The sequence below is a fragment of the Myxine glutinosa genome, chromosome 1 (assembly GCF_964187855.1).
Source record: "Myxine glutinosa chromosome 1, kmMyxGlut1.1, whole genome shotgun sequence".
NCBI lineage: Eukaryota > Metazoa > Chordata > Myxini > Myxiniformes > Myxinidae > Myxine > Myxine glutinosa.
This window is the reverse complement of record NC_136261.1, coordinates 161,643,535-161,671,099: the sequence shown is the minus strand read 5'-3', so window position 1 is coordinate 161,671,099 and position 27,565 is coordinate 161,643,535. Positions and strand designations below refer to the sequence as shown.

The following is a 27,565-nucleotide window of genomic DNA, read 5'->3' as shown; positions in this document are numbered from 1 at the left end:
GCTCGTCTTCGATTCAACTGCTCATCGTGAGCGTGAATAAATTACAATCAAAGGGTGTGAGTATTGGCTATTACTTTACTTATTATTACTAACATTTACAAGAATACTATTGCATCGTTAAAGCGATAATATCGCTTACGCTGCACAACGTCATATCCGGTACCGGCGCACAAGCAACGTCGAAGTATTACGTACGCAGAGCATATCCGTGGTGCATTTCAGCTTTAGATAAAACTAGAACAATGCGACTGTCACCAATATGCCTCCGCATAGTCCCACAACGGGTATATGCCCTAACTCTGCATATGTATGGGGAGGGGATCACGTTTGTGAAGTTTCGTGTTGATCAGATAAGGTTCATTTTTTAATCCAAAATGGCTGCCAAACCACGTGACCTATGACATCATCATTTTCAAACTATATGCAACAATGCTGTTAGATGATATTTGTAAAATTTCGCATCGATATGGTGAGCGGTTTCAGAGATATCATTATTTAATATTTCCCTTCAATCCAAAATGGCTGCCAAACCATGTGACCTATGATGTCATAAATGTAATATTTCAATACAAATGGGTCAGAGATCATGTGCATGCAATTTCAGATTTTTAGGATAAGGAATTCGATTAAAACATTTTTGGCTGGTATACCACTTCCCCTATGATGTCATCATTATCAAGCTTTTGTTCCCCATTGGGAGTACTTGACAATGTGCCAAGTTTCAAATTTTTCCATTCAGTGGTTTCCGAGAAATACTTTTTATATTATTTGCTTTTCATCCAAGATGGCTGCCTGCCAAGCAAACCTATGACGTCACAATTATCATTGACACATTCTGCATGGGTGTCACTCCTACCCTGAAAGTTTCGTCTCAATCAGACATATGGTTGCTGAGAAAAATGAGGTTTAGCCCGTACGGACGGACGGACAGACGGACAACCCGAAAATATAATGCCTGCGGCGACTTTGTCAACGGAGACATAAAAAGATGGAGGAGTGGGTTTCAGAAATACGAATCACAATCGACGTGTGGACTGCAAAAGCTGTTGCCTTTATATTTCGCTGCAAGCCTTGTCTGAAGTTACAGTTTCACGAAGCTACTGCCTAAGCTAAACCTTTACACGAAAAGTTATAATCATTTGGCTAAAAATGCCAGACGTGTGTTACGATAGCAAGCGGCTTGCGATTGCCTGCCAAACCAATCGTTCCGTAAGAACCGCTTGGGAAGCCGCTTGCCAATGAAACTGCACAGGCGATCAAAAATGGCCGCCGGAGTCGGATTAAAAACAATTTGTGACTATTTCTTCGATTATGCAATCACAGAGGACGTCATGGAGACGTGCATTACATACTTTAATTGTTAATTCTGCTTTTAATCCTGTAATTATACTAAAAGAGGTAATTTGGCGTCTGTCTGTCTGACATCTGGAGAAAGCATTCGATAGGGTTCCACGCAAAGTATTGACATGGGTAATGAGGAAGTTAGGAGTGGAGGAATGGTTGATCAGAGTAGTGATGGCAATGTACAAAAGAGTGCGCACAGCTGTAAGGACGAACGACGGGAACAGTGGTGAGTTTGAGGTGAACGTGGGAGTGCATCAGGGGTCGGTACTAAGTCCACTACTATTTGTAGCTGTGATGGAGGTGCTGGCTCAGAACGTAAAGGAGGGTTTACCGTGGGAGTTGTTGTATGCAGATGATCTGGTGTTGATTGCGGAAAGTATGGATGGACTGAAGGAAAAGATGAACAAGTGGAAGGAATGTATGGAGACAAAAGGTCTGAAGGTGAATATCGGAAAGACGAAGGTGATGGCAAGTGGTAAAGCATGTGGTGAGGTGGAAAGAACAGGGAAGTGGCCCTGTGCTGTGTGCAGGAAGGGTGTCGGAGTGAACTCCATTCAATGTCCAATGTGCGCTGAGTGGGTTCATGAAAAATGTAGTGGTCTGAGAGGGTCATTAACCAGTGTGGCAGTTACATTCAAATGTAAGGTGTGCACAGAGGGAGCTGCAGATGGAGGAAATGTTGAGTTGGATCTAGGAGACGGCGTGAAGCTGGAAGGTGTGAAAACATTTTGCTACCTCGGAGACATGCTGAATGGAGAAGGTGGATCAGACTCGGCAACGGTTGCGAGAGTGAGATGTGCATGGAAGAAGTTTCGGGAACTGAGTGGCGTGCTGATGAGGAGGGGAGTGTCGTTGAAGCTGAAGGGAAAGGTGTATGCTGCATGTGTGAGAAGTGTTATGATTTATGGGAGCGAGACATGGGTAATGAACGTACAGCAGCAACGAAGGTTGGAAAGGTGGAAATGTGAATGGTTCAATGGATGTGCGGAGTATCGTTGAGAGAGAGGAAGACAAATGATGAATTGCGAAAAATGATGGGAATAGAGCCTGTGATTGATGCTGTGAAGAGGAACAGGTTGAGATGGTTTGGTCATGTGTTGAGGAAGGATGAAAGTGACTGGTTGAGAAGAGTGATGGAAATGAATGTAGAAGGAAGTAGAGGACGGGGAAGACCGAGAAATACTTGGCTAAAGGTGGTGGAAGAAGAAATGCGGGCAAGGGGGTTAACAAGGAGAGATGCAGAAAATAGGGCAAGATGGAGAAGATTGTCATGGGGGCCGCCAGGCTAACCCCTGCTCTAGCAGGGAAAATGGCCTTAAAACGCATGTTGTTGTTGTTGTTGTTGTTGTTGTCTGTCTGTCTGACATCTATACTACGGTGGAGCTTTAAAATTTCTAAAAAACTAAATTTATATTTATGAAAGTCTTACCCCCTTCGTCTGTTCCATATAATATAGAAACACTGTATAAAACGTTTGGGCACTAAATTATTATGTTTAGGGGTAGCTCAAGGGCCGCAAAGATTATGAAAATTATAAAAATTCAACGAATTACGAGTATATCAGACTATATCTTAATTTATTTTAAACAACACACTTGAACACAGTATTTATTTTTGAACACGTTAATAGTGAATTCTTTGTTCAGTTTCTGACAGAGTTCATAGTATCAGTCTGACAATGTCCAGCAAACCCCAAATTTATTATTTTCATGGCATCCCGGACAGTGTATGTTTTCTGCTATCAGGGTACATTCTGCGATGGTCCTCGACAACTTGCAGCAGGAATTGCAGCTGAGTTTCATCGCGGGTTATCAACCCACTGTACTCCTGAATGAGTGCCACTCCACGTTCAGCGTAGTCATTGACAACTTTTAGAGAGTTGACTGTTTCTGCAGCCTGCTTGTAGTCGTCTCTGTCATCCCACAAGTCCGGATCAACTGCGAGAAATCCATCTGGAAGTTCCATCATTCGCAGAAGTTTCATTGACCTTGCCGTGACGAAATCTTCCAAGTTCTTGTCCTTGAATGAATCAAGAGCAACAGTGATTCGCTTGGAATGATCCTGATCTTGGTCTTCTTCATTCTTCATGGCACTCACCATCAGTCTCTTGGTTGCCGAACTGACCCGACTGTCGAAGAAAGCCAAGCTAACAAGTTCCTGTGACAAGTACCACATGTGATTGGAAAACTTGCGTGATGTTGACTTTGAGATGGCTGGATGGATTGATGAGTATTCAAGCAGTGACTTCAGCAGCAGCAGGTCACTGTAAGGAGCACCTGATGCTTGAGGTGCAGAGATCCAGGCTGTCAGGTAGACACGTACTGTGAATACACACACATCACGTAATCCTCTCTTTTCTGCAGGAGTCAGTTTGAATTGAGCCTTGAACATCCAGATCTTGAGACAGTATATTACTTTGGACATCCAGCGGGCATGGTGCATTGCTCCGGGTGACATGAATCGCACTCCTCTGGCAGGAGCAGCACCGAGAAAGACAATCACAAGTTCCAAGAATTCTTTATAATCATCTCTCGGCTGACTCTGTTCAAGATGCTTGTTGGCATAATCGATAGTGCCTTGCTTTATGTCTTCCACTAGACTTGCCACGTCATCAGCTGCAATCCCTGGTTCATACTTGGCCGTGTCTATGAATCCCCAGTATTCCTGGAAGCGTTTGAAGAGTGGAACCTCGGGAGAAGATTTGGCTCCCAATCCCATACACACTTGGAACACTGCACCAATTATCAATTCCATAATGTGATGCCTGCAAGCTAGTGACAAGAGCTCCTTCTCAAGCTTCTGCTCTAGAAGGACACAGGCACCAGCGATCTGACCAGTGTTTGAGCTTGTCGTGTCAAAACACATAGCTCGGATGCTGTCGGCTACGCCCCAGTCTTCAATGGCTCCAAAGACAGCAGCAGCCTGAGCCTCGCCTGTTCCAGATGGAAGCTTGGCAACTGTGAGTAGCTGAGAAACTCCTTTCCCTGAAACCAATACTGGCAGGCGATCATCCTTCTCTTTTCCAATTAGATCAAGGATCAGTTTGCCGTCCCAGTGAACAACAAGGGGAACGTTACCCTGAAACTCCGCCTTTATATTTGCAGATCTCTGGACTCGGTGTTGTACTCTTTGTCGGCGAATTGAGTCTCTGTTTAGAGCAAGTTCATCAATGTTCTGTCCCAAGCTTTTGGCAGTTTCTGCTATAATAAAAACGGCTTTGCGGTCTGACACTTTGTGCGATCTAGAGCGGCTGCGAGTTCTTCAGTAACGACAGTTTTTCGCCCCCTCTTTCTTTTTCGTGTCTGAAATGTGATGCCTCCAGCAGCTCCCTCACTTGCATTGTCCCCAGTTTCCATCTTTTCACTATCTTCTGCTGAGCTGTTTTCAGATTCAGAACCAGATGAAATCAGTTCAGCTGTAGAAGCTGCTAACTGTTTCATTTGCTCCATTCGCTGTCGCCTGGCAAGCATTTCCTCCTCTCTTTTGGACGCCGTTTTCTCCTTCGCAGCAAGCTTTACATCTACTCCAGCCAGCGACCCCCTTCTTCCCTTTTCTCGCTGGGCTAACAAGAAATCCTTGTCTTCTTGTAATACTGACGTATTGGTCAGAGCATCAGCGTGAGCGACATCAAAAAGGTCTTCAAGCCTGGAAACAAAAGCCGACTCTCTCGCGAGTTGAGTTGGTGACGTTCGCGCTTTGTTCTTTTTCAGAAGACGCCATTCTTCAAATGTCTGCTCAAGCTTGGTTTGGCAGTTTTGATGAGCTCTCATCGGGATTCTAGCTTTCTTCCAAAAGTTAGCTATTTCCGTGATGGTAACATCCGACGATTGTCTTACGGTCTCCTTCAGATCGAGATGGTGATGTAGGAAGAATCCAAGAGCCATACGCAATGATGGCAACTTGCTGCCACTTAATTCAGTCACAGAGTCGCCAAGGAGATACAACTTGGTTTGAGATCTTGTTGCTTTTTCCACAGATGACATTTCCAATCAGATATGAATCTGAAAGAAGTAGAACATAGCATTAAGAAATTAAGAATCAAGAAAATTCAAACAGTTCTATTAATAACTGAGCAGTGAGCACAATGCCTCAAGCAATTACACAAACATACTGCTGCAACAGTGTTGCAGCTGTTGCTTAGTCAGCATAGTCAGTCCATTGAGTCCAAACAGTAAACAAGTCTGAACATGTCTGGAATATAAATTCATGGAAAATTTGCATTATCAATTTATCAGCAAAACAATGGGATTCGGATGATTGGTTGGATAATAGATATGAACCAGTTGAACCACAATGATTATGCTTCTATAATCTGTGATAATATTATACCATGTTTATACACCCATTGTTTCTGTGATTCTCTGCAAAGCCTGTGATAACTTCGTTTTTATTTTCAAATAGTGTTCTGTGATACACCTATGTACAGTGTTTACTTTTAGATACTATGGTGTTAAGCGTTCCCAGGTCAGCGCTACATCTCATTTTAGCATTTATTGTCTAGCAGACTCTAGCTCAACGAACATTTTACTCTTTTATTATAACAGATATTGTGTATGTACAATGTACATATTACTACTGTAATTATTTATTTAATGGAGCACAGAGTTTTATAACTTAAAGGTTTTATCTGTGTTCCCAGTAATTAATTTTACCACAATGATTGCATGTTGTGTGTATGATGATAGGAGAGAGTGTCAATGTACTTAGTAGTTAAAATTGGGTTCTTAATTTATCAACAGAATTAATCTATTATCAGTAGTATGCGAAATAAAAGGGCGGCCGCAGCTTTGGGGTATCAGAAACTTTACCATCATTGAGCTACCCCTAAATATTGTGCTCATATTTTGCCTGAATTTTTATTTCATATATAGGAACAAATTGAGAGGGTAGGAAGATCATATTTCAAAAGTTCAAAAATAAGCTCCACCCTGATCTATACTTAGAAAAGCCAAAAAGGTCTTTCTCTCTGTGTAACACTAACCCTAACCCTGGATGCACTAGCTGGCTACAGGCCTGTGCGTGTTCTGGTTTTGTTGGTCTGCAGGCGTTTACTGGATGCAATTCAATCAGTGCCTTCATTCACCAGAAAAGGAAATATTGGAGCACTGAAACTTACAAAGAAGGAGAGTGCATATACCAACAGTGCATCAGTAAGCTTGGGAAATCGTGGGACATTTCACCAGAAATTATTTGTGAAATTGAAACCTCCACATGCCATTGTGTGCGTGTGCCCCCATAAGAACATCATCTGAAGTCAATGAATATCGATACCAACCAGCTCTTCTGTGCCATATGGGAGACATTAACTCCATGCAACTGACCCAATACATGGATTGTTTGTCTCAACATGTAAACTATCAAGCTGGAATCTGTCGACACTCCCTCGAACGTCATCCTGAAGTTTGCATGTGATGAAGTGATGAAGGAAATCTGGACCACCAATGCTTCCAGCAGTCCTGGTGCTCATTAAATTTAACTGTACCCGTTTGTGCGATGCCAAAAGCTGTCCATGCCTTGCCGATAGTTTGAAATGTTCCCAGATGTGTCGGTCGTAAAGCTGCACCAACCAAATGGTGGACGTGGATTCGCACCCTGGCTTAGAGATTGATGATGATCACATTAATTAAAGCAGCTTTGACCTATTGATCCCATAATCGAATGTGTTCATCTTTGCATCATTATACATACTTGCACCAAGTTTGACTTAGATACCTTCAGCCATTCTTAAGTTATTGCGGTAACGCAAACCTATCACGGACAGACATCCCTAAAACATAATGCCTCCGGCGACTTAAATCTAAAACATTTTATAAGCTGAACGCAATATTTCACGAAGTCCCAAAAATACAAAATCGGGTAAAAGTAAACAATATAAAACATCTCCTCTCCCATTTTGGAGACCCAATGATCGAGGTGTCAGCATTTGACTTGTTTAGCTCCATGTTACTTCTGGAAGCCATTTGACCCATTGAACCAGTGAAAGTGGTGGTAATAATTGTCGGTGTCATAAACTCAGTGGCTTGTTGCAATGCAAAGTCAAAAAATAGGTTTCACACAAAACTAATTTGTTTAAGAGATCATCATTGATTTTTTTTTCAACTATAAACATTCTCGTCTTGCTGGAAGTATGGAAGGATAGCTCAGAAGTCGGTGTGCGCACTCATCTTCAAGCTGTATCTTCTGTGTTTGAAATTTGAGCCAGCTAGAAATTCTCACCTTGGTGTTTCGCATGCATCAAGTGTCATACATCAGGACGTCAAGCTGGAGGACCTGTCTATCAGAACTGGTCAATGCTGGACCTCAAAGTCTTTCGTGAAGAGTAGGTGCGTTACCGTGGCAGGGCAACTTACAAATCCCTGCCAATTTTAGTCAAACGTTGGGCCTGGACAGACAGTTCATGGAGACTTGGGGCAAAGACGTTCCCAGACATCTATATATATATAAAACACAGTTTGTGTGTGTGTGTGTAATGTTACCGATAGACTCCTAAACGGAGAGGCTCACGTGCTTGATATTTGGCATAGACATGGCCATTGAGCCTGGGAAGAACATGGCCGACCTAAAAAAAAATATTTCATAATATTTTTTTACCATATTTTTACCTCAGCGCATTTCAGCGAGGAATATTATGCACGGAATCTGAGGCGGTGGCAGAGCAGCACGCTGATTCGCTCAGAGCGATCACGTGATGTTCCTTGCCGCCATAAACTCACAGTTACGCGTTCGCACGTAATTCAGAGCGAAAAGCGATTGCGTTTTTTCACATTTCAGCAAGGAACATTGCCATTCACACCACATAGGTTTTTTTTTCTTTCATCTTTAGATCCATATTTTTTTTCAGCGAGGAATATGACACACGGAATCTGAGGTGATGGCAGAGCAGCGCGCTGATTCGCTCAGAGCGATCACGTGATGTTCCTTGCCGCCATAAACTCACAGCAAGTAGCATAGATTTTAGCATGATTAGCATTTAGCATGATTTAGCATGATTTAGCATAGATAGTGTTGTGAAAATCAATCAAGTCCACAACTTTGTCCCATAGGTAGGTTTAATAACAATCAGATCTCTGGCATCATCCTGTAGAATAAAATCATGCAATATATATCAGGATCGTGGCATCATATAGGAAGGATCGTTAATATTAGTCAATGCAAGCAAGCCTAGAATGTCTGCATGTACGTACCATCCGAGTCTACATGTCATAGAGTAAATGTCGCAGGAGTGGTCCGGAGTCGTGGACGTCCGAGGTCTTATAGTCGCCTCTCAGTGGTTTAAGTGAGCATCACACCTGGGTTCAACTTTGATACATTTTCACTACAGATAGTAGCATGTTTCACATAGATTTTTTTTCAGCGAGGAATATTATACACGGAATCTTAGCCGGTGGCAGACCAGCGCGCTGATTTGCTCAGAGCGATCACGTGATGTTCCATCCCCGCCACCAGACCATTGAACATAAAACACAGTTTGTGTGTGTGTAATGTAATGTTACCTCCCCTCCCCCTCCGTCCTCCCCTCCACCTCCATCCTCCCCTTCCCCCCCTTCCCCTCCCCCCTCTCCCTTCCCCCTCCATCCTCCCCTTCCCCCCCTTTCCCCTCCCCCCTCTCCCTCCCTTCCCCCTCCCCCCTCTCCCTCCCCCTCCCCACCCCCCTCTGTCCTCCCCTCCCCCTCCACCCTCCCCTTCCCCCCTTCCCCTCCCCTCTCCCCCTCTCCCTCCCCTCCCCCCTCCATCCTCCCCTTCCCCCACTTCCCCTTCCCCCTCCCTTCCCCCTCCACCCTACCCCCTCCCTTCCCCCTACCCCTCCCCCTTCACCCTCCCCCTTCACCCTCCCCCTTCCGCCCTTACCCTCCCCCTTCCCCCCTCCCCTCACCCTCCTCCCTCCTCCTCCCTCCCTCCCCTCCCCTCCCCCTCCCCTCCCCCCTCTTCTCCCCTCCCCCCTCTCCTCCCCTCCCCCCCTCTCCTCCCCTCCCCCCCGTTCCCCTCCCCTCCCCTTCCCCCTTCCCCCTCCCCTCCCCTTCCCCCTTCCCCTCCCCTTCCCCCTCCCCCTCCCTTTCCCCCTCCCCCTCCCCTCCCCCGCCCGGCAATGCTGGGTACTTCTGCTTGTTGAACATAAAACACAGTTTGTGTGTGTGTAATGTTACCGATAGACTCCGAAATGGAGAGGCTCACGTACTTGATATTTGGCACAGACATGGCCATTGAGCCTGGGAAGGACATGGCCGACCTAAAAATATTTGACGAGATCCATATTTTTTATTCATATTTACCTCAGCGCATTTCAGCGAGGAATATTATATACGGAATCTGACCTGGTGGCAGAGCAGCGCGCTGATTCGCTCAGAGCGATCACGTGATGTTCCATCCCCGCCGCCAGACCATTGAACATAAAACACAGTTTGTGTGTGTGTAATGTTGTAATGTGTGTAATGTACGGGTCTCCCTTCCCCCGCCCGGCAACGCCGGTACTGGAGGGCGTCACAGGATCGGTGAGTCTCCAAAAGCCGCTTTGTGCTGTTGCGAAGATGCAGGACGATGTCGCGATTGTTGTGCTGCTCTCCGACCATGAGAACTGCAACGTCATTGTTGACTGGCCCTCCCCTTCCCTCTCCCTTCCCCCTCCCCCCCTCCATCCTCCCCTCCCCCTCCCTTCCCCCTCCACCCTACCCCCTCCCCTTCTCCCCTCACCCTCCCCCCTCCCTTTTCCCCCTCCCCCTCCCTTTTCCCCCTCCCTTTTCCCCCTCCCCCTCCCCCTACCCCTCCCCCTCTTCTCCACTCCCCCCCTCTGCTCCCCTCCCCCCCCTCTCCTTCCCTCCCCCCCGTTCCCCTCCCCTCACCTTCCCCCTCCCCTCCCCTTCCCCGCCCGGCAATGCCGGGTACTTCTGCTAGTATCCCATAATTGATGGATAATTTGGGCCTTTAAAATAAGTAACTATCAACATGTAGTAGAGAGGCCAAACTGAAAAAAGTGGCCTTGTTAAGGAGTTATCCTACTTGGTCGGCTAGAAAATTTTCATTGCTACTACATGTTAGGTACATATGTAGGCAACTTCACCATGGTGGATGTAAATCCTAGAAGTGGTGCAATTTTCTTTTATGCTCTTTGAAACTCGACCTTTGACATTTGCACTTTTTCAAACAGATGTGTACAGAATACATGTCGATTTCTGTTCATTTTCTTCACTTTAACATTCTAACTTGAAGGGTTTCAAGGTAATGTGTCATTTACTGAAGCTTATTTTATCAAGCAAACTCAGAATTTACAGATATCAAGCATATTTTGGGTTTTTGAATGTGAAATAAGCGTTGTATATGTAACCGCATTGTAAGCATACTGTCATTGGGCATAAAGTCGGTGCAAAATCAATAAAGTTGTTGTGAAAGTAGATACTACCATTCAAATAGCTTCGACGGATTTCTAAAAAGTGATAAACATCATTGCAACCGTTTATCTATTCCTTATCATAGTTTATCTAGTTTATCATTTTGTTTAAACCATACTCCTGTACATTAGCAATATGGACTTATACAGGATGCAAATTAATGTTAAAATCCTCATACATGAATAACATTGTAAAAATAAAATTACAATGTTATTCAAACAACTACGATGCAAATGACAATGAATACAGCATGAAAAAAAAACGTCTTTCCACTCACCTCAATACATCCACTGTATCTTGCTATGACTGCAGACTGAACATGAAAGTTCATGCTATAAGTAACTCTTCTGCAAACTAGGCAACCATCATTCCTGTGATAATACTGTTATGTCTGGCAGGTAGTGATACAGTGGGTGGGGGTAATATGGACCCCAGGGGAATATGGACCCCACTGAATTTCCCATGATGCACTGCATCAAGCCTCGTCTCCATATCACGGGATACACAAGTATGGCCGACCAGCAAGTGAACAACTGCAGTTGATTCAAACTCTTTAATGACGGTAAGTGCAAACTTCCAAAAGTTTTCATCTCAAATTTTACAATTCATAAGCATGCAGTACTGTGTATGTACATGTAGTCACTAGCTTGTTTGATGAGTGGTGTCCCTGGCTGAGTACACGTGAGAGCTGTCTACAGCACCACTGTGTGTAGAAAACTCCATCCCAGCCCATATGTACTGGGCATGCTGACATGATCGAGAGGCATGGTGTGGGGAATATGGACCCTTTGTTAGTGTCTAATATGGACCCATGTCCATATTCCCCGTGGTCGATGTCCATATTCCCCACACAGGAAGCTAATAGAATAAGTCCACAAAACAGCATGTTCACTGTCCAAATTTGAATCAAATAAATTTTTCTGCACTGAAATATGTGACTAAGCAAAACTAGGCATGGTCCAAGTAGCCGTCAAGTATCATGTACACTTGATTCTGTATAAAAATCCGACAGTGACTACGCACTGTCGGAGATTTAACTCACCTCGAAAAAGCGTTATCAACACAATTTCAACATAATTCCGCTATAAACAAATCTGACCTTTATTGTTATGCCTAATTCTTTTGAATACAATTTGTAATTGGTAACTGTAGGGGCAGGAAGAGGCAAGTAAAGGCTGTGTTTTTCTGTGTATGTGAAGGTGTATAACATCAGCTGTTGACAAATAGCCGATACTTGACGGCTAGGTCCAAGGTGTTTTTGTTTTTGTGTTCTTCCAGTTCGAAATCAGGTTACCAAGTCTGCTAAGCAACACAGAAAAGGACCTGAAAACTGCATGAGTAATTTCTATTGCATATATTGCAATGAGTTATTTGTTGATCCACCTGAATTTTATTGGATCCAATGCAGTGAATGCAAGCAATGGGCCCACAAAAACGAAACTGACTATGAGGGTATAGGTGCTTTCGTCTGTGACGAGTGTCGCTAAGGTTGTTGTTCACTGAAAAATCGGAAAGTAACATTTGTCCCAGGGAACATTTGTCGAAAAGAAACTGGACTTACCACATTGAAGTAATATGGACCCGCGGTCCATATTACCCCAATGGGGGGGTCCATATTGCCCACATTGTTTGGAATATGGACACTGATGGCATATTTTTATGTGTCCCGTCAATCATATGTTTTTTGATTTTATTTAACCCAAACTACACGGGGATGTAGTCTGTCTGGTTGTCTAAATAAACCATTATTTGGAAATTTCCTTGTCTTTTTGTATAGCCTCTATCGTGACTTTGGCTTAGGGGGTCCATATTACCCCCACCTACCCGATGTAGAGCAGATAGAGCTGCGTAGGTAACATGCTTTGAGGTGTCGCGGTGAGGAAAACTACCTTGTAATAAGTTCATGTGTAGGCGTTTTGTCGGTTAGGATGTATACTTGTGAATCTACCAGGAGGTTCGAGTGATAAGTAGCGTAGTGATTAAGGTGTAGCGCCCCTGTGTGTCCTCACCTGGTTAGCCAAACCTTTGTCCCTTTTGGCACTGCACACCACATCGACATTCTGACGGATCCTTAGTGCAACACTAAATAACGCCCTCCCCCCTAACATGACTTAGGAAGAAACCAGGCCAGGACACCCCCGATCATGGCCGCCGCCATTTACGCCTCCGACAGGCCTATCCACCTCGACTAGCACGCGCTATGACCATGGAGTAGGGGACGGGAGTGAGAGTGATGCAGTGGGCATGCACCGGGGCGAGCCGGCGAGTCGGTGGAGGAGACTGATTGGTTAACAGTGCGCCAAGGCTGACGTCACGAACCAGCAGATATTAACGAGGCTGAACGCCCTTTTTAAGCAGTTGGGCAGTTAGATCCCGAGTCGTTAGGGCAGTTGAGCAGGAGTCCCGGTGCGAGTTGAGAAAGCAGTTACATTCCTAGAGTCGAGTTGGAGTGGAGAAGGGGAGTTGAGCAGTTGGATCCTGAGTTGAGAGGGCAGTTCGTTTGACAGTCGAGTTGAGTTGGATCCCGAGACGAGTTGAGTTGAGAAAGCAGTTACATTCCTAGAGTCGAGTTGAGAGAGGCCTGGCCCTGGTTGAGTTCAGAGTTGGCTTGCTGGATGAGTTGGCTTGAGAGTTGGCTTGTGAGTCCGAGCCTGAGTGGAGTTCGCTTGCTTCGTGCAGCCCTGCGTTGGGCCTTTGGTGCACGGACCTTGTGGAGATCGACCTCATGTGGAGCCGCTGGCCTGCGTCGGACGCGTGGCGCTGGAGCGAGGCCTTGTGGCACTTGGAGCGAGGGACCTCGTGGTGTGCGATCGGGGCTTGTAGAACTGGGAGCGAGGCCTCGTGGGTACATCGGGGCCGAACGGAGTGGTGTTGGACGGCGGCCAAGACAAGACGACAAAGACAGATAAGACCGCACGCCGCGTACACTTTGCATAACGGACGTGTTATTTTGGTATTCATATCCCCTAGTCTTGTATTTGATATCTGGTGTGCGGGATCCCGAGTTAGGAATTAGATTTACTGGCGCGTGCTTTTCCTGTCCCTGCCTTTTCTTGAATAAATCCTTCTATTATTTTCTGTACTGTTACGGATTCGTCACTTCCGTCGTTGTGGTTTTCATCCACTGTAAGCATTTTTGGTTCCATGTACTATAATTGTTATCGTTTAAGTGAAATGAAGAAAACTGTTTTCAAAAGGCAAAAAATTAGTGTTTTAAAAGAAACCGGAAACCGGCTCAGGAGAAAACGGAAGAGGAGGAGGCGGAAGCGAAAAGCGGACCAAGAGAGGTCGGGAAGAAAAACCAGAGCTGCTTTGAGGTCTCGTGGAGACGCTGGCGAACGTGGGTCACGAGCGAACTTTGGTTTTCCCGGGAAAGGGATTCCTGTGACAGAGTGGTTATCGCTGTGACAGATAAACCTGCATGTCGGGTTTTGCGGTTGATTCCAGAGAGAATCGTTGTGGGAGAGCAGTTACGCTTCCAGCACCGGCCCGCCCACCATTTTCGCCTTGCTCCCGCCATTTCGCATCGCTCCAGCCTTTTCACCTCGCTCCAGCCATTTCACCGCACCCAGCCGTTAGCCTGATTTGCATGTGTAACGTGGATTTGATTGGGAATTTGTGGTTCTCTGTTTGGGAGCCGCTGAACGTTCATACCCGAAGGTGTGATTTCCCAGTCGCCTCTTGGGTGCACCTTTGCCCTCTTTGGCAGCGTTGACTCAGCGGACCTGGATTCTGGTCTCGATACGACATTTTTCTTGCGATCACCGGAGCGTGGATCGACTTTGGCTTGGTGCCAGGACAGAAACTTTGGGGAATGTTCTTTTCGCTCACTTGGAGCACAGTGAGTTATTGAGTAAGAAACTGATGGTACCATCATAGGAATGATATAATATTTGTTGTACAATTGATTAATAATTGTACTTGTGCTGTTATTCTTGTGTGACATTAATACAATACTTGTTTTTTGGTAACAATTGGTTGGTGTGGTTTCACCATTGGTCATTGACACACAGAATAACACATCTTTCTTCCGTGACTCCTTTCGGGGCTCGGAGGTACACCGTGACCAGGGTTTTGGGAGGAGCACGTAACATAAATTGGGGGCTCGTCCGGGATATAATTCCCTAACATTTCCAAAATTCCCAAATTTGGAATTTTGTAACATTCCCAAATTTTTCAAAAAATTGGAATTTTTGTGTGAAGGTTAACAGGTGCTAACTAATAGTCACCATGGTGTTTGACGCAGAAAAGTTTGCGGCGTCCCCTAATGAGGCACAGTTCCAGGCGTTAAAAAGATCGGAACTCATGATATTGGCCAAATATTGTAACTTGGAGGTCTGAGTTAGTATGAAGAAAGCAGAGATTCAGACATTGGTGGTAGAATGCCGAGTGGGACAAGGAACATGGGAAGAGGTAGCCTTGGATTGGGTACCAGAGGAAAAAGGAAATGTGGAGCTCCGGAAAATGGAGATGCAACTGCAGAGCCAGGAAAGGTTAAAAGAGTTGGAATGGAAAGCGGAAAAGGAAAGAGCAGAACAGGAACGAGAACTCGAGGAGAGAAGAGCCGAGGAAAGAGCAGAGGAAAGGAGAGCCGAAAGGGAGTTAAAGGAACGGGACATGGAGTATCAGAAGGAACTTAAACTCAAGGAGCTGAAATTACTGGGGGAACGGAGAGAAGTAGTATCCATGCCGGCTAGTTCGACAACCAGTCAGAACTCTTGGGATGTTGGTAGGCATGTGAGGCTGGTTCCACCCTTCAATGAAAAGGAGGTAGCCATGTTTTTTTTACACGTTGAGAAGGTGGCTCAAATGTTAAAATGGCCTGTGGGGTCCTGGACTATGTTAGTACAAAGTGTTCTGGTGGGTAAAGCTCAAGACATCTATTCGGCTTTACCGATTGACCAATGTGCAGATTATGAGATAGTAAAGAAAGCCATTCTCAAAGCCTATGAATTGGTCCCTGAAGCTTACCGACAAAAATTCAGGAATGCCAGGAAGAGGGAGAGTGAGACCCATGTGGAGTTTGCCAGAATGAAGGAAACTATGTTTGATAGGTGGTGTGACTCGAAGGAGATTGGGAAAGACTTCAACCTTTTACGACAATTGATCTTGGTGGAGGAATTCAAATAGTGTGTCCACGTGGACATTAAAATACATCTGGATGAAAAAAAAGTACCGGAGTTGTATGAGGCAGCAACAGTGGCAGATGACTATGCCTTGACACACAGGATGGGGTTCCACAAACCTAACTTCCCGCCTAGAGTTCGTCAGGGGAGTTACGGTAAATCAGGTTCGGAGAACAAATTTTCATGGAGGTGGCCTAGAGAGGACTATGGGGACAAATCTGATACTGTGACTTTTAGGGATCAGAAGACTGAAGTTCCAAGACATACCTATCTTCCGGGGGGCCCGAGGCAGACCACAAGTTTTTCCTCCGGGCCTACTTGCAGTTTTTGCAAGAAACCTGGGCATTTGATGTCCCAATGTTACACCCTGAAAAGGAAAAATCAGGAGCGGAGTCAGACTAGTGCAACTCCGAATGCATTGGCCAATACGAGAAATCGTCCTTGGAGGACAGTGCCTTGTGAAGGTTCCCGTGCCAAAGTTACGGCATCACAGAATGACCTTGTCCAAGAGGGTTAAATATATAATAAACACCTTTAGAGGCCATTTTTCCCTGCAAAGCGGGGGTTGGCCTTTTTCGGGAACCGTGGTTGTTGTTGTTTTTGGTCCCCTTTTTGAAGCAATGTTTTACGGCCGGATGCCCTTCCTGACGCCAACCCTTTTTGCCGCCTTTAACGACAAACAGGGAATTACCAGTGAACTGGTACTCAATTAGCCGACCTCGGAAGGATGACAGGCTGAGTCAACCCCCCTGGCGTTAATTCAGCGATCGACCGGGATCGCATTTGATGTCCCAATGTTACACCCTGAAAAGGAAAAATCAGGAGCGGAGTCAGATTAGTGCAACTCCGAGTGCATTGGCCAATACGAGAAATCGTCCTTGGAGGACAGTGCCTTGTGAAGGTTCCCGTGCCAAAGTTACGGCATCACAGAATGACCTTGTCCAAGAGGGTTACAAACCTTTTATTTCCAAGGGTTTTGTGTCCCTGGATGGGGACTTAACGAACCTGAGACCTGTTAGGGTATTGAGGGACACAGGAGCACATCAATCTTACGGGGGTTAGTGTTCTTTTACAGGGGTTGGTGGCTATGTTAAAGCTCCTCTTCATGTCATCCATTTAGAGTCTGAGTTGGTGTCAGGACCGGTTACTGTGGGGTTACAAGCCACTCTTCCTGTAGAGGGAATCTCTTTCATTATCGGGAATGATTTGGCCGGTGGTCGAGTTTCTGGTAATCCGATGCTGGTTGAAAAGCCCAGTATGGAAAATAACACAGCACAGTTAGAGCAGGAGAATCCGGGTATCTTTCCATCCTGTGCATTGACTCGTGCTATGGGTAGGAAGTGCTCTGAAGAGAAGGAGAAGGAAGGTGATGTGGATTTGGGTTCCTTTGAGATATTGGAGGAAAAGTCTGGAAGAAATAATAGGAAAGGGAGTGACATCAAGGAACTTAAGGAAAAGGTGGCATCTGGACCAAAAGAGAAAATGGAGTGTCCGTCGGAAACATCTGGGAACGAGACTGAACAAACGGTGTTGGTCCGAAAAAGACTTGTTGAAGAACAACACAGAGATTCGGAACTCCGGAGTTTGATTGATAAAGCCGTTACAGAGGAAGAGTGTATGAAGATACCTGTTGTTTACTTCATGAAAGGGGAAATAGTCATGAGAAAATGGAGACCACCAGAGGTGCCAGCAAATGATGAATGGAAAGTTCATCACCAAATTGTGGTGCCACCGCCGTACCGGAAGGAGCTATTGAGTTTGGCACATGAGACACCTTTGGCCCGGCACCTTGGAGTGAACAAGACATGTGACAGAATACTGGTACATTTTTTCTGGCCAGGATTGCGACGTGATGTGGCGGAGTTCTGTAAATCTTGCCATTCTTGCCAGCTGGTGGGAAAACCTAATCAGAAAGTCCCATCCGCACCTTTAAAACCAATTCCAGCTTTTGAAGAGCCATTCAGCCATGTCATTATTGACTGTGTAGGCCCTTTACCGAAAACTAAGGCTGGACATCAGTATTTGCTGACTATCATGTGCGCTTCCACGAGCTTCCCAGAAGCAGTGCTTCTTAGGAAAATTACTGCGGCAGTTATTGCGAAGGCCTTGATTAAATTTTTCACTTTGGTTGGCCTACCTCAGGTCATCCAGTCTGATCAGGGTTCCAATTTCATGTCAACGCTTTTTCAGCAAGTGGTACACCTGTTGGGAGTGGAGCAAGTAAGATCAAGTACTTACCATCCCGAGAGCCAAGGGGCCTAGGAAAGGTTTCACCAGACATTGAAGAATATGATCAGAACGTATTGTTTTGAATGTGACAAGGATTGGGATGAAGGAATACCCTTATTGTTGTTTGCTACGAGGGAATCTGTTCAGGACTCATTGGGATTCAGTTCTTTTGAACTTGTGTTTGGACATGCAGTTCGAGGACCATTGAAATTGGTGAAAGAACAGTGGCTGCAGGAGGAGTCGCAGTCAACAGTGGTAGAGTATGTGTCAACGGTTAGGCACAGATTGGCAAAGGCTTGTGAAGTTGCGAGAAGAAACTTGAAAGTGACACAGGATAAAATGAAAGTGAGACATGACAATAAATCTCAGATAAGAAATTTCAGTCCTGGGGACCGAGTGTTAGTGTTGCTTCCTGTTCCAGATCAGCCACTACAGGCTAGGTATTTTGGTCCCTATGCAATCGAAAGGAGGGTTAATGAAAAGGATTACGTGGTGACAACTCCCGACCGACGGAAAAAGCGGCAGCTGTGTCATGTCAACCGACTGAAGAAATATTATGAGAGGAAGCCTGTGGGGAAAATGGTTCCTGTCTCACCTGTCGTGCCTGTAGTCGGGGTGCAAGAGAATCCAGAGGTTGAGGCCGGTGTGAAGTTTGATAACATTGATGACCAGGCTTGTCCCAGATTGACAAACACGGAAGGGTTGAGTCATTTAGATGAGAAATTAGGTCATTTGACGAGGGAACAACAAGGACAACTATCCAGCCTAATTTTTGAGTTTGCACATTTGGTCACAGATGTACCTGGTCGTACTGACTTGGTATATCATGATATTGAGGTAGGGGAAGCCACTCCTGTGAAGCAACACCCCTATCGGATGAACCCTGTGAAGATGGAGTATCTTCGGAAGGAGGTTCAATATATGTTGGAGAATGACATCATCGAACCAAGCAGCAGTGAATGGAGTTCACCATGTGTGTTGGTTCCAAAACCCGATGGCAGTTTTCGCTGTTGTACGGATTTAAAACGGGTTAATGCAGTGACCAAGACCGACGCATATCCCATCCTGAGGATTGATGACTGGATTGATAGAATAGGCCCAGCTAAATTTGTAACTAAATTTGACTTGCTGAAAGGGTATTGGCAGATGCCTCTTACTGATAGAGCAAAGGAAATCTCGGCTTTAGTCACACCAAATGGGTTGTATCAGTTCAAGGTTCTTCCCTTTGGATTGAAAAACGGGCCTGCTACATTTCAACGGCTGATTAATAAGCTTATCGCAGACCTTGAGGGGGTGGAGGCTTATCTGGATGATGTCATCATCCACACCATGACCATGGAAGATCATATTAAACAAATTCATGCATTTTTCAAGAAATTGACCGAGGCAGGGTTGACCATCATCTTTTCTAAGAGTGAGTTTGTAAAAGCACAGGTGGTGTTCCTCGGCCATGTAGTAGGTCAGGGTCAGGTGCAACCGGTGACAGCCAAGATAGAAGCCATTGATCGCTTCCAAGTTCCAAAAGGGAAGAAGGAGCTTATAAGATTCTTGGGTATGGCTGGTTGGTATCGGCGGTTCTGCAGGAATTTTTCTGATGTGGTAGCCCCTTTAACGAATTTGCTGAGGAAAGAGACCAAGTTTGTTTGGGATGACAAATGCCAGGCTGCCTTTGCCCACGTCAAAGCGATATTAATGAGCTCTCCTGTCCTAGCAGCGCCGGATTTTCAAGCACCTTTCAAGTTGGCCATTGATGCAAGTGATGTGGGGGCTGGGGCAATTCTATTACAGGAAGATGAGGATGGAGTGGTTCACCCGGTGTGCTACTATTCCAAAAAGTTTAACAAACATCAAGCAAATTATGCCACTGTGGAAAAAGAGACCCTTGCTCTCCTGCTCGCGCTTCAGCATTATGAGGTGTATCTGGGAACGACTACCTTTCGTATAAAAATCTTCACTGATAACAACCCCTTCACCTTCATTCAAAAAATGAAAAATAAAAATCAGAGGTTGATGAGATGGAGTTTAGCTTTGCAGGAGTTCAACTTGGAAATTGAGCATGTAAAGGGCAGGGACAATGTCGTTGCTGATGCTTTATCCAGAGTGTACTAACTTTGAAAATTCCTGGTGGTTGTTTGGAAGTTTTGTTGCTTTATTCTGGGGAATATTAATTGTTGTTGCTCACGTGAATTGATCATTTGGGTGTGAGTTTTACTTTTGTTTGTTAAAAGGGTTTTTGCATGAAAATAAAGTTTTCACTATGTTCAAACTTTCTTTCTTGAGGGGGTGGGGGGGGGGGGTAGTGTTACGGATTAGGCACTTCCGTCGTTGTGCTTTTCATCCACTGTAAGCATTTTTGGCTCCATGTACTATAATTGTTATCGTTTAAGTGAAATGAAGATAACTGTTTTCAAAAGGTAAAAAATTTGTGTTTTAAAAGAAACCGGAAACCGGATCGGGAGAAACCGGAAGAGGAGGAGGAGGAAGCGAAAAGCGGAGCAAGAGAGGTTGGGAAGAAAAATCCGAGCTGCTTTGAGGTCTCGAGGAGATGCTGGCGAACGTGGGTTACGAGCGAACTTTGGTTTTCCCGGGAAAGGGATTCCTGTGACAGAGTGGTTATCACTGTGACAGATAAACCTGTGTATCGGGTTTTGCGGTTGATTCCGGAGAGAATCGTTGTGGGAGAGCAGTTACACCTCCAGTACGGGCCCGCCCACCATTTTCACCTCGCTCCCGCCATTTTGCATCGCTCCAGCCATTTCACCGCACCCAGCCGTTAGCCTGGTTTGCGCGTGTAATGTGGATTTCGATTGGGAATTTGTGGTTCTCCGTTTGGGAGCCGCTGAACGTTCATACTCGAAGATGTGATTTCCCAGTCGCCTCTTGGGTGCACCTTTGCCCTCTTTGGCAGCGTTGACTGTCAGCGGACCTGGATTCTGGTCTCGATACGACATTTTTCTTGCGATCACCGGAGCGTGGATCGACTTTGGCTTGGTGCCGGGACAGAAACTTTGGGGAATGTTCTTTTCGCTCACTTGGAGCACAGTGAGTTATTGAGTAAGAAACTGATGGTACCATCATAGGAATGATATAATATTTGTTGTACAATTGATTAATAATTGTACTTGTGCTGTTATTCTTGTGTGACATTAATAAAATACTTGTTTTTTGGTAACAATTGGTTGGTGTGGTTTCACCATTGGTCATTGACACACAGAATAACACATCTTTCTGCCGTGACTCCTTTCGGGGATCGGAGGTACACCGTGACCGGGGTTTGGGGAGGAGCACGTAACAGTACATACTTGAACGCAGTTTCCGGGTGATTAATTTGATAGTTAAGGCTGCAGGGCTCTCGCCGCTCCCCTCCATCCCGCGCGCTTTGTGTAGCTTTTGGTTTTGGAATCTGCCATTGAGTTTTCGCCTCAGGGGCTAAGGTCTTCGCGATCGGCATCCGTGACCGCCTGATATTAATTAAAGGCGGTTGCGCGACATTTGGTGTCAGGAGTTAGGGATTCGAACCTAGCGGACAATTTTTTTGTCTGGAGGTAGCGAGTCGACGCCGGCTGGGTGAAAAATCCCGCCCAGCATTTGGAACCGAAATTGGTATAGTATCGAGGCGGAGAGATTTGTATAGTCGATTGGACATACGGAGCGTGATATCGCGTCTTCGACAAATTTAAATTTTGTTTTTGGAATTAAAATAAATACACGCGCGGGAAACGACCTTCATCAAAGCAGATGTCGGAGGTCGACGAAATGGAGGTGCGTAGTGAGGCTTCTGTCAGTTTTGGGAGTGAGCCGGAAATAGAGGAATTAGAAGTGAGTCTTGGAACCTCCCCCATCCCGAGCACCAACTTATTCCCCTCCCCTACCGGGGAGTCGGGAGCAGTAGGAGCGGCCCCGATAAACGACCAGATGTTGGATCATTTGCTTAGGGCGATGAGGCAGAACAGTGAGCGGTTGGAAAATAAAATGGGAGAAATGAACAATAAAATTGGAGGAGTGGAAAACAATGAATGCTCAGAGTGAGAGCAATGAGCGAATGGGTGAGCGATTGGAAAATAAAATGGGAGAAATGAAAAGTGTGTTGGAAAATAAAATGAGGGGAATGATTGGGGGATTGAAAAATAACATAAAAAAAGATATGGGAGAAATGAAAAACAAAATGGAGCCCCAGGGGAATAAATTAAAAGAAGAAATGAGGAGATTTGGTGCCACCGGGGCACAGGAGAAGCCAAAGGTGGCAGAAATTCAATCTGAACGGGGGAAGCCAAATTGGGAATGAGAGAGTACGGCCCATGCAGATGTGCACGAGGCTCAAGAGCAGGAAATTGCACCGCAAACGGAATGTGAAGAGGCTAATGGGGAATGTCCACAGGTGGATGGGGAATGTCCACAGGTGGATGGGGAATGTGTACAGGTAGATGGGGAATGCCTTCAGGTAAACGTGGAGTGTCCACAGGGGAACGGGGAATGCCTACAGGTAAACAGGGAGTGCTCACAGGTGAGCGTGGAGTGCCAAGAGGTGAAGGGAGAATTAAAAGGTAATGGGGAATGTTTCCCACCTGCTGGCCTGGTTGTTTATCGGGACCGTGAGGATGTCACAACACCCCAAACGGGAGATGAATTTGGAATGGTGCAGCACCAGGGCGGTGGTGCAGAGCAAGAAGGGGTAGAGTTATTGGGGGTCCGTGTGGTGGAGCCAGACCGGGTATTTATTGGGGATATTGGGGAAAGCCTGGCAGGGCCAGAAATGATTTGTAATGATGAGGGGGATGATGATGAGGATGATGTGATTCAGCGGCTGGGGACCTGGGACAGTCCCATGGAGGTAGAGGTTGACCAGGCCCAAAGGAGTTTGGGGGATGAGGTGAGTCGGTCCGAGGAGGTGGTTGTGGTGACCAAGGGGACCCTCACCATGCACTCCGATTTGGTAACGGAGGCTCCAAAATTGAACAACCAGTTGGGGGAGTGTGTTGGCTCCGGGCTGGATTCGGACAGAGAGGGATTGGGAGATAGAGCCTCTGGAGATGTGGTCCCCGTAGGGAATTTGGACCAGCTGCAGGGAGGGGTAGAACAACCGGTGGTAGAGGTTGTTACCTGCAGCTGCGGTTTGGAGCAGGTGGAGAGAAATTTTAAAAGAAAAAAGAAAATTACATGTAAATGGGGGTTAGATTTGGAGTAGCCTTGGTTGGAGTTGATCCGCGGGCTGCGGGATTTGGACATGGGGAGGTCAATGGTGATGGCCTCGGGCAAAAGTTGCCCCTTTCAAAATTTTGGTATGCCAGCCAGCTGGGGGGCTGTGCTGGCGAGATTTGGACGTGGGGTCCAGCCTTGGGTGTCGAGGTATGACCTGGGCCCCACGGGGGGTCTGGTGGAGTGTGGCGTCCCTTGTCCGTCGGGGGGGGGGGGGGGGGTGTCCGGGCGGGTGGCTCAGGCCGGCAGGGTCACCGGACCCTGGTGGGGGTTAAGACCTCTGGGGGGTCCGAGGTGGTTTCTCAAGCCTGGGATGGCATGTATTGAGGACCACTAGGGGGAGGTCGTGCTTTGGTGGTGGCACTGCAGACGGCCAACTTGGGCCTGATGTGGTGACCGCCCGGGCATGCGACCTGACACCCTCTCCCTGAGACTTTGGGACAACCAGCATGTGGAGACCTGACATGCTGTGTTGGTCTATGGACGCGGTCAAACCGAATGGACAGGAATGAGACAGCCTGCCGGACAACCATTGGGACATCTGTGGAACGCGATGGTGTGAGAGTGACCTTCCATAGATGTTCCGTTATGATTTATGGACTCTCTGTTTGGGAAGATAGCCATGGGGTTGATGAATCGGGAAATGTGTAACGAGCCGAGTATATGGGCCATGCTCGGCTGGCATGTGTATGGCAAAGCATCTTTCTTTGGTGAAGTTAGTGAAATGTGAAAAATGTTTGGCATGGGAGGACATGCCACCCCCCCTCACACCTCTAATCTGTGGATTAGATGCAAATTTAAGGGTGAATTTTGTGAAGAGAAATGGTGGTCACTGCACAGTGACACCATTATTGATCCAGGTGTGTTAGACCAAAGTGTTGGAGGCTGTGATAAAATTGACAGGGTAGCAGGACACAGCTTTCAACTGGTTGCGGGGGCGACTATGCTGATATTTGGGACGCCGAGTCATGGGGATGTAGTTGTGTAGTTGAGGGTCAACGTGGTGCTATGGGTGTCCGAGGTGTGTGGACCATGTCTTCTGGGTGGATCTCCTGGTGGAGCATGGCTGTCGACTGGACCTTGGTGTGGTCAAGTGTGGGTGAGCATTGGGGGGGCTGCAGTTCTGTAGTCGGACTGGGGGATGATGTGGAGGTGCAGGGGACGTGGCTGTAGGGATGCCACGCACTGTGACCGTGCCCCCCAGGGCCGAGGTTGTGTGTGCGGTAGTGTGTGCGGTAGTGTGTTTTTGGCAGCAGGTGCTCACCACATTGGCCAGCTGGGGCTGGTGCAGCCGTGTTCCTCGCAGGGGGGCCGAAGGATGGATGGTGGGTCGCACCCTTATGGGCACTCATGGGCCATGTTGGCGTTTTGACTGCTCACCTTGTCCCAATGACCCTTGCACGGTAGAGGTGCAAAGCTGTCGTGGCCACTGGTAGTTGTGTCGTGATAATCACCGTTGGATGCGGACCCACCTACCTGTCAGTGTAGTGGGGACAAAAGAGAAATTTGGAAAAATTTGGGAGGCCCAATGATAAATTTTGGGATTTTGAGGGTGGATTGCACTTTGGATCTGACCAACCGGTAGTTACCTGCACTTGAGGTGAGTGTTGGATGTGTACTGTCCCAGGCTGCAGCACTTGCTTGTGGAAATTTTGGGGAGATGTAATTTGGAGTTGGGAGGCGGGTGAGAGTGATGACATGGCCGGTGAGGGGATGGAATGGGGGCCACACAGTGTCTTGTGGGTGGCGTATGTTTTTGTGTAGTGGTTATGTGTTTCTATGTGGTCGTGAGGTTGGAGGAAATGGATGAGTGATGATATTGGAGGCAATGAGGGGTGATTATTGTGCTTTTGGAAATGTGCATTGAGTAAATGTGAATTGGGGGATTTCACATGAGAGCAGGCCATGGCAAGCCTTGTAACATCTTTTACACCATCTTTGGAATTGTGCTGAGTTGTGTTGAGAATTGAATGGCAGCGGGGGAGGAAGTGTGTTTTGGGGTCTTGTGGGTTGGGAACGTATGTGTGTCCGCAGGTACGGATCAGGCTCTGAGGAGCGATGCCTGCGGCCCCCCTCTGCAGCAATTACCCCGGGCAGCCGGTGGTATATGGAAATTGGAGCTCGTCGGTGGAGGGTCTGGTTGGGCGCCGTGGGGTGAGGGAGTCCCCCGGTGACCCGTGGAGCTGCGTGGAAGCAGGAGGCGACGGAGCCTGGTGTGTGTGGAGACCCTCACCGGCGAGGTAACGGCGAAAAGGGGCTGTTGGGCTGCCATGGGCCAAAGAGGTAAAGGGGGGGGGGGGCAATGAACTTGTGAGTCGGTTGACTTGTTTTGGGGACTGCGGGCACCACAGCCTGAAGCGCCCCCACCATCTTGTTGTGCGGTACCTCCCCGCTGCCTAGTTGAGGAATGCACACACACACGAATGACATCAATGCCATGGTCCTGCAGGGGGGTGTATTGAAATAAGTGCTTGTTGACTTTTTAAATGCCTTGATGACTTATGGAATGTGTATGAGTGGATAACGGGTTTGTGTTGCATGAAGGTGGGCGAAATCCACCGAGCCATGTCACTCACCTGTAACATCTGGACAGGACCCGTGGAAATTTAGGGGCGCATTGGGGATGGCCCCGCAGGTAAGGTTGTGTCTTGTGGCATCCACCGGGGGACGCAGTCTGTAGACCGGGGTATGTACAAATGTTTAGAGTTTTGAATTTTCTAAGTTGGCTAAGGGTTGTGGTTAAGGTAGTTTTTGTGTGTTGTTTGTTCCTCCCACCACAGGAGCGATGGAATGAAGACCATTGTAAATATTTTATTGCATGATTGCTAAAGGGTTTAGAATGTTAAGGAAGTGTAGGTAAGTAGACCGACTCACTTCCCACAGCCCTCCTGATTTATTTCATAGGTTAATGAAGTGTGTGACAGTAAGCGTTAAGACTGGGATGGTGGCGCCTGTAGTGAACCTTGCAGGAGCTACGGTTCCAGGGTGTTGGGGGGGGGGGGGGCGTGCTGTGTTATATCTAGCGGGTAGTGATATGTAGAGCAGATAGAGCTGCGTAGGTAACATGCTTCGAGGTGTCACGGTAAGGAAAACTACCTGTAATAAGTTCATGTGTAGGCGTTTTTTCGGTTAGGATGTATACTTGTGAATCTACCAGGAGGTTCGAGTGATAAGTAGCATATGGATTAAGGAGTAGCACCCCTGTGTGTCCTCACCTGGTTAGCCAAACCTTTGTCCCTTTTGGCACTGCACACCACATAGACATTCCGACGGATCCTTAGTGCAACACTAAATAACGCCCTCCCCCCAGACATGACTGAGGAGGAAACAAGGCCAGGACACCGCCGATAATGGCCGCCGCCATTTACACCTCCGACAGGCCTATCCGCCTCGACTAAAACGCGCTATGACCATGGAGTAGGGGACGGGAGTGAGAGTGACGCAGTGGGCGTGAACCGGGGCGAGCCGGCGAGTCGGTGGAGAAGACTGATTGGTTGGCAGTGCGCCAAGGCTGACGTCACGGACCAGCAGATATTAACGAGGCCGAATGCCATTTTCAGGCAGATGGACAGTTGGATCCCGAGTCGTTAGGGCAGTTGAGAATGAGTCCCGGTGCGAGTTGAGAAAGCAATTACATTCCTAGAGTCGAGTTGGAGTGGAGAAGGGGAGTTGAGCAGTTGGATCCAGAGTTGAGAGGGCAGTTCGTTTGACAGTCGAGTTGAGTTGGATCCCGAGACGAGTTGAGTTGAGAAAGCAGTTACATTCCTCGAGTCGAGTTGAGAGAGGCCTGGCCCTGGTTGAGTTCAGAGTTGGCTTGCTGGTTGAGGTGGCTTGAGAGTTGGCTTATGAGTCCGAGTCCGAGTGGAGTTCGCTTGCTTCGTGCAGCCCTGCGTTGGACCTTTGGTGCACGGACCTTGTGGAGATCGACCTCGTGTGGAGCCGCTGGCCTGCGTCGGACGCGTGGCGCTGGAGCGAGGCCTTGTGGCACTTGGAGCGAGCGACCTCGTGGTATGCGATCGGGGCTTGTAGAACTGGGAGTGAGGACTCGTGGGTACATCGGGGCCGAATGGAGCGGTGTTGGACGGCGGCCAAGACAAGACGACAAAGACAGATAAGACCGCACGCCGCGTACACTTTGCATAACGGACGTGTTATTTTGGTATTCATATCCCCTCGTCTTGTATTTGATATCTGGTGTGCGGGATCCCGATTTAGGAATTAGATTTACCGGCGCGTGCTTTTCCTGTCCCTGCCTTTTCTTGAATAAATCCTTCTATTATTTTCTGT

The 27,565-nt window shown here is 47.0% G+C and overlaps 1 protein-coding gene and 1 long non-coding RNA gene across 3 annotated transcripts; one reads left to right on the top strand and one right to left on the bottom strand.

Annotated features, from left to right (window-relative positions):
- The first annotated feature begins 19 nt into the window (after nt 1–19).
- LOC137430664 (uncharacterized) lies at nt 20–25,991 on the top strand. Of its 2 annotated transcripts, none has more exons than XR_013623691.1 (3): nt 20–54; nt 11,126–11,289; nt 25,823–25,991. It is a non-coding gene; the product is annotated as an uncharacterized LOC137430664 (long non-coding RNA). The 2 variants fall into 2 exon arrangements; XR_013623690.1 differs by lacking the exon at nt 25,823–25,991 and adding an exon at nt 20,520–21,284.
- LOC144892458 (uncharacterized) lies at nt 2,839–11,120 on the bottom strand. Its single transcript, XM_078779420.1, has 2 exons — nt 11,005–11,120; nt 2,839–5,345 (listed from the first exon to the last, which is right to left on the bottom strand). Exon 2 carries the CDS (start codon nt 4,207–4,209, stop codon nt 3,052–3,054), a length of 1,158 nt encoding a protein of 385 aa, XP_078635546.1. The 5' UTR covers nt 4,210–5,345; nt 11,005–11,120; the 3' UTR covers nt 2,839–3,051.
- Nucleotides 25,992–27,565: the final 1,574 nt, after the last annotated feature.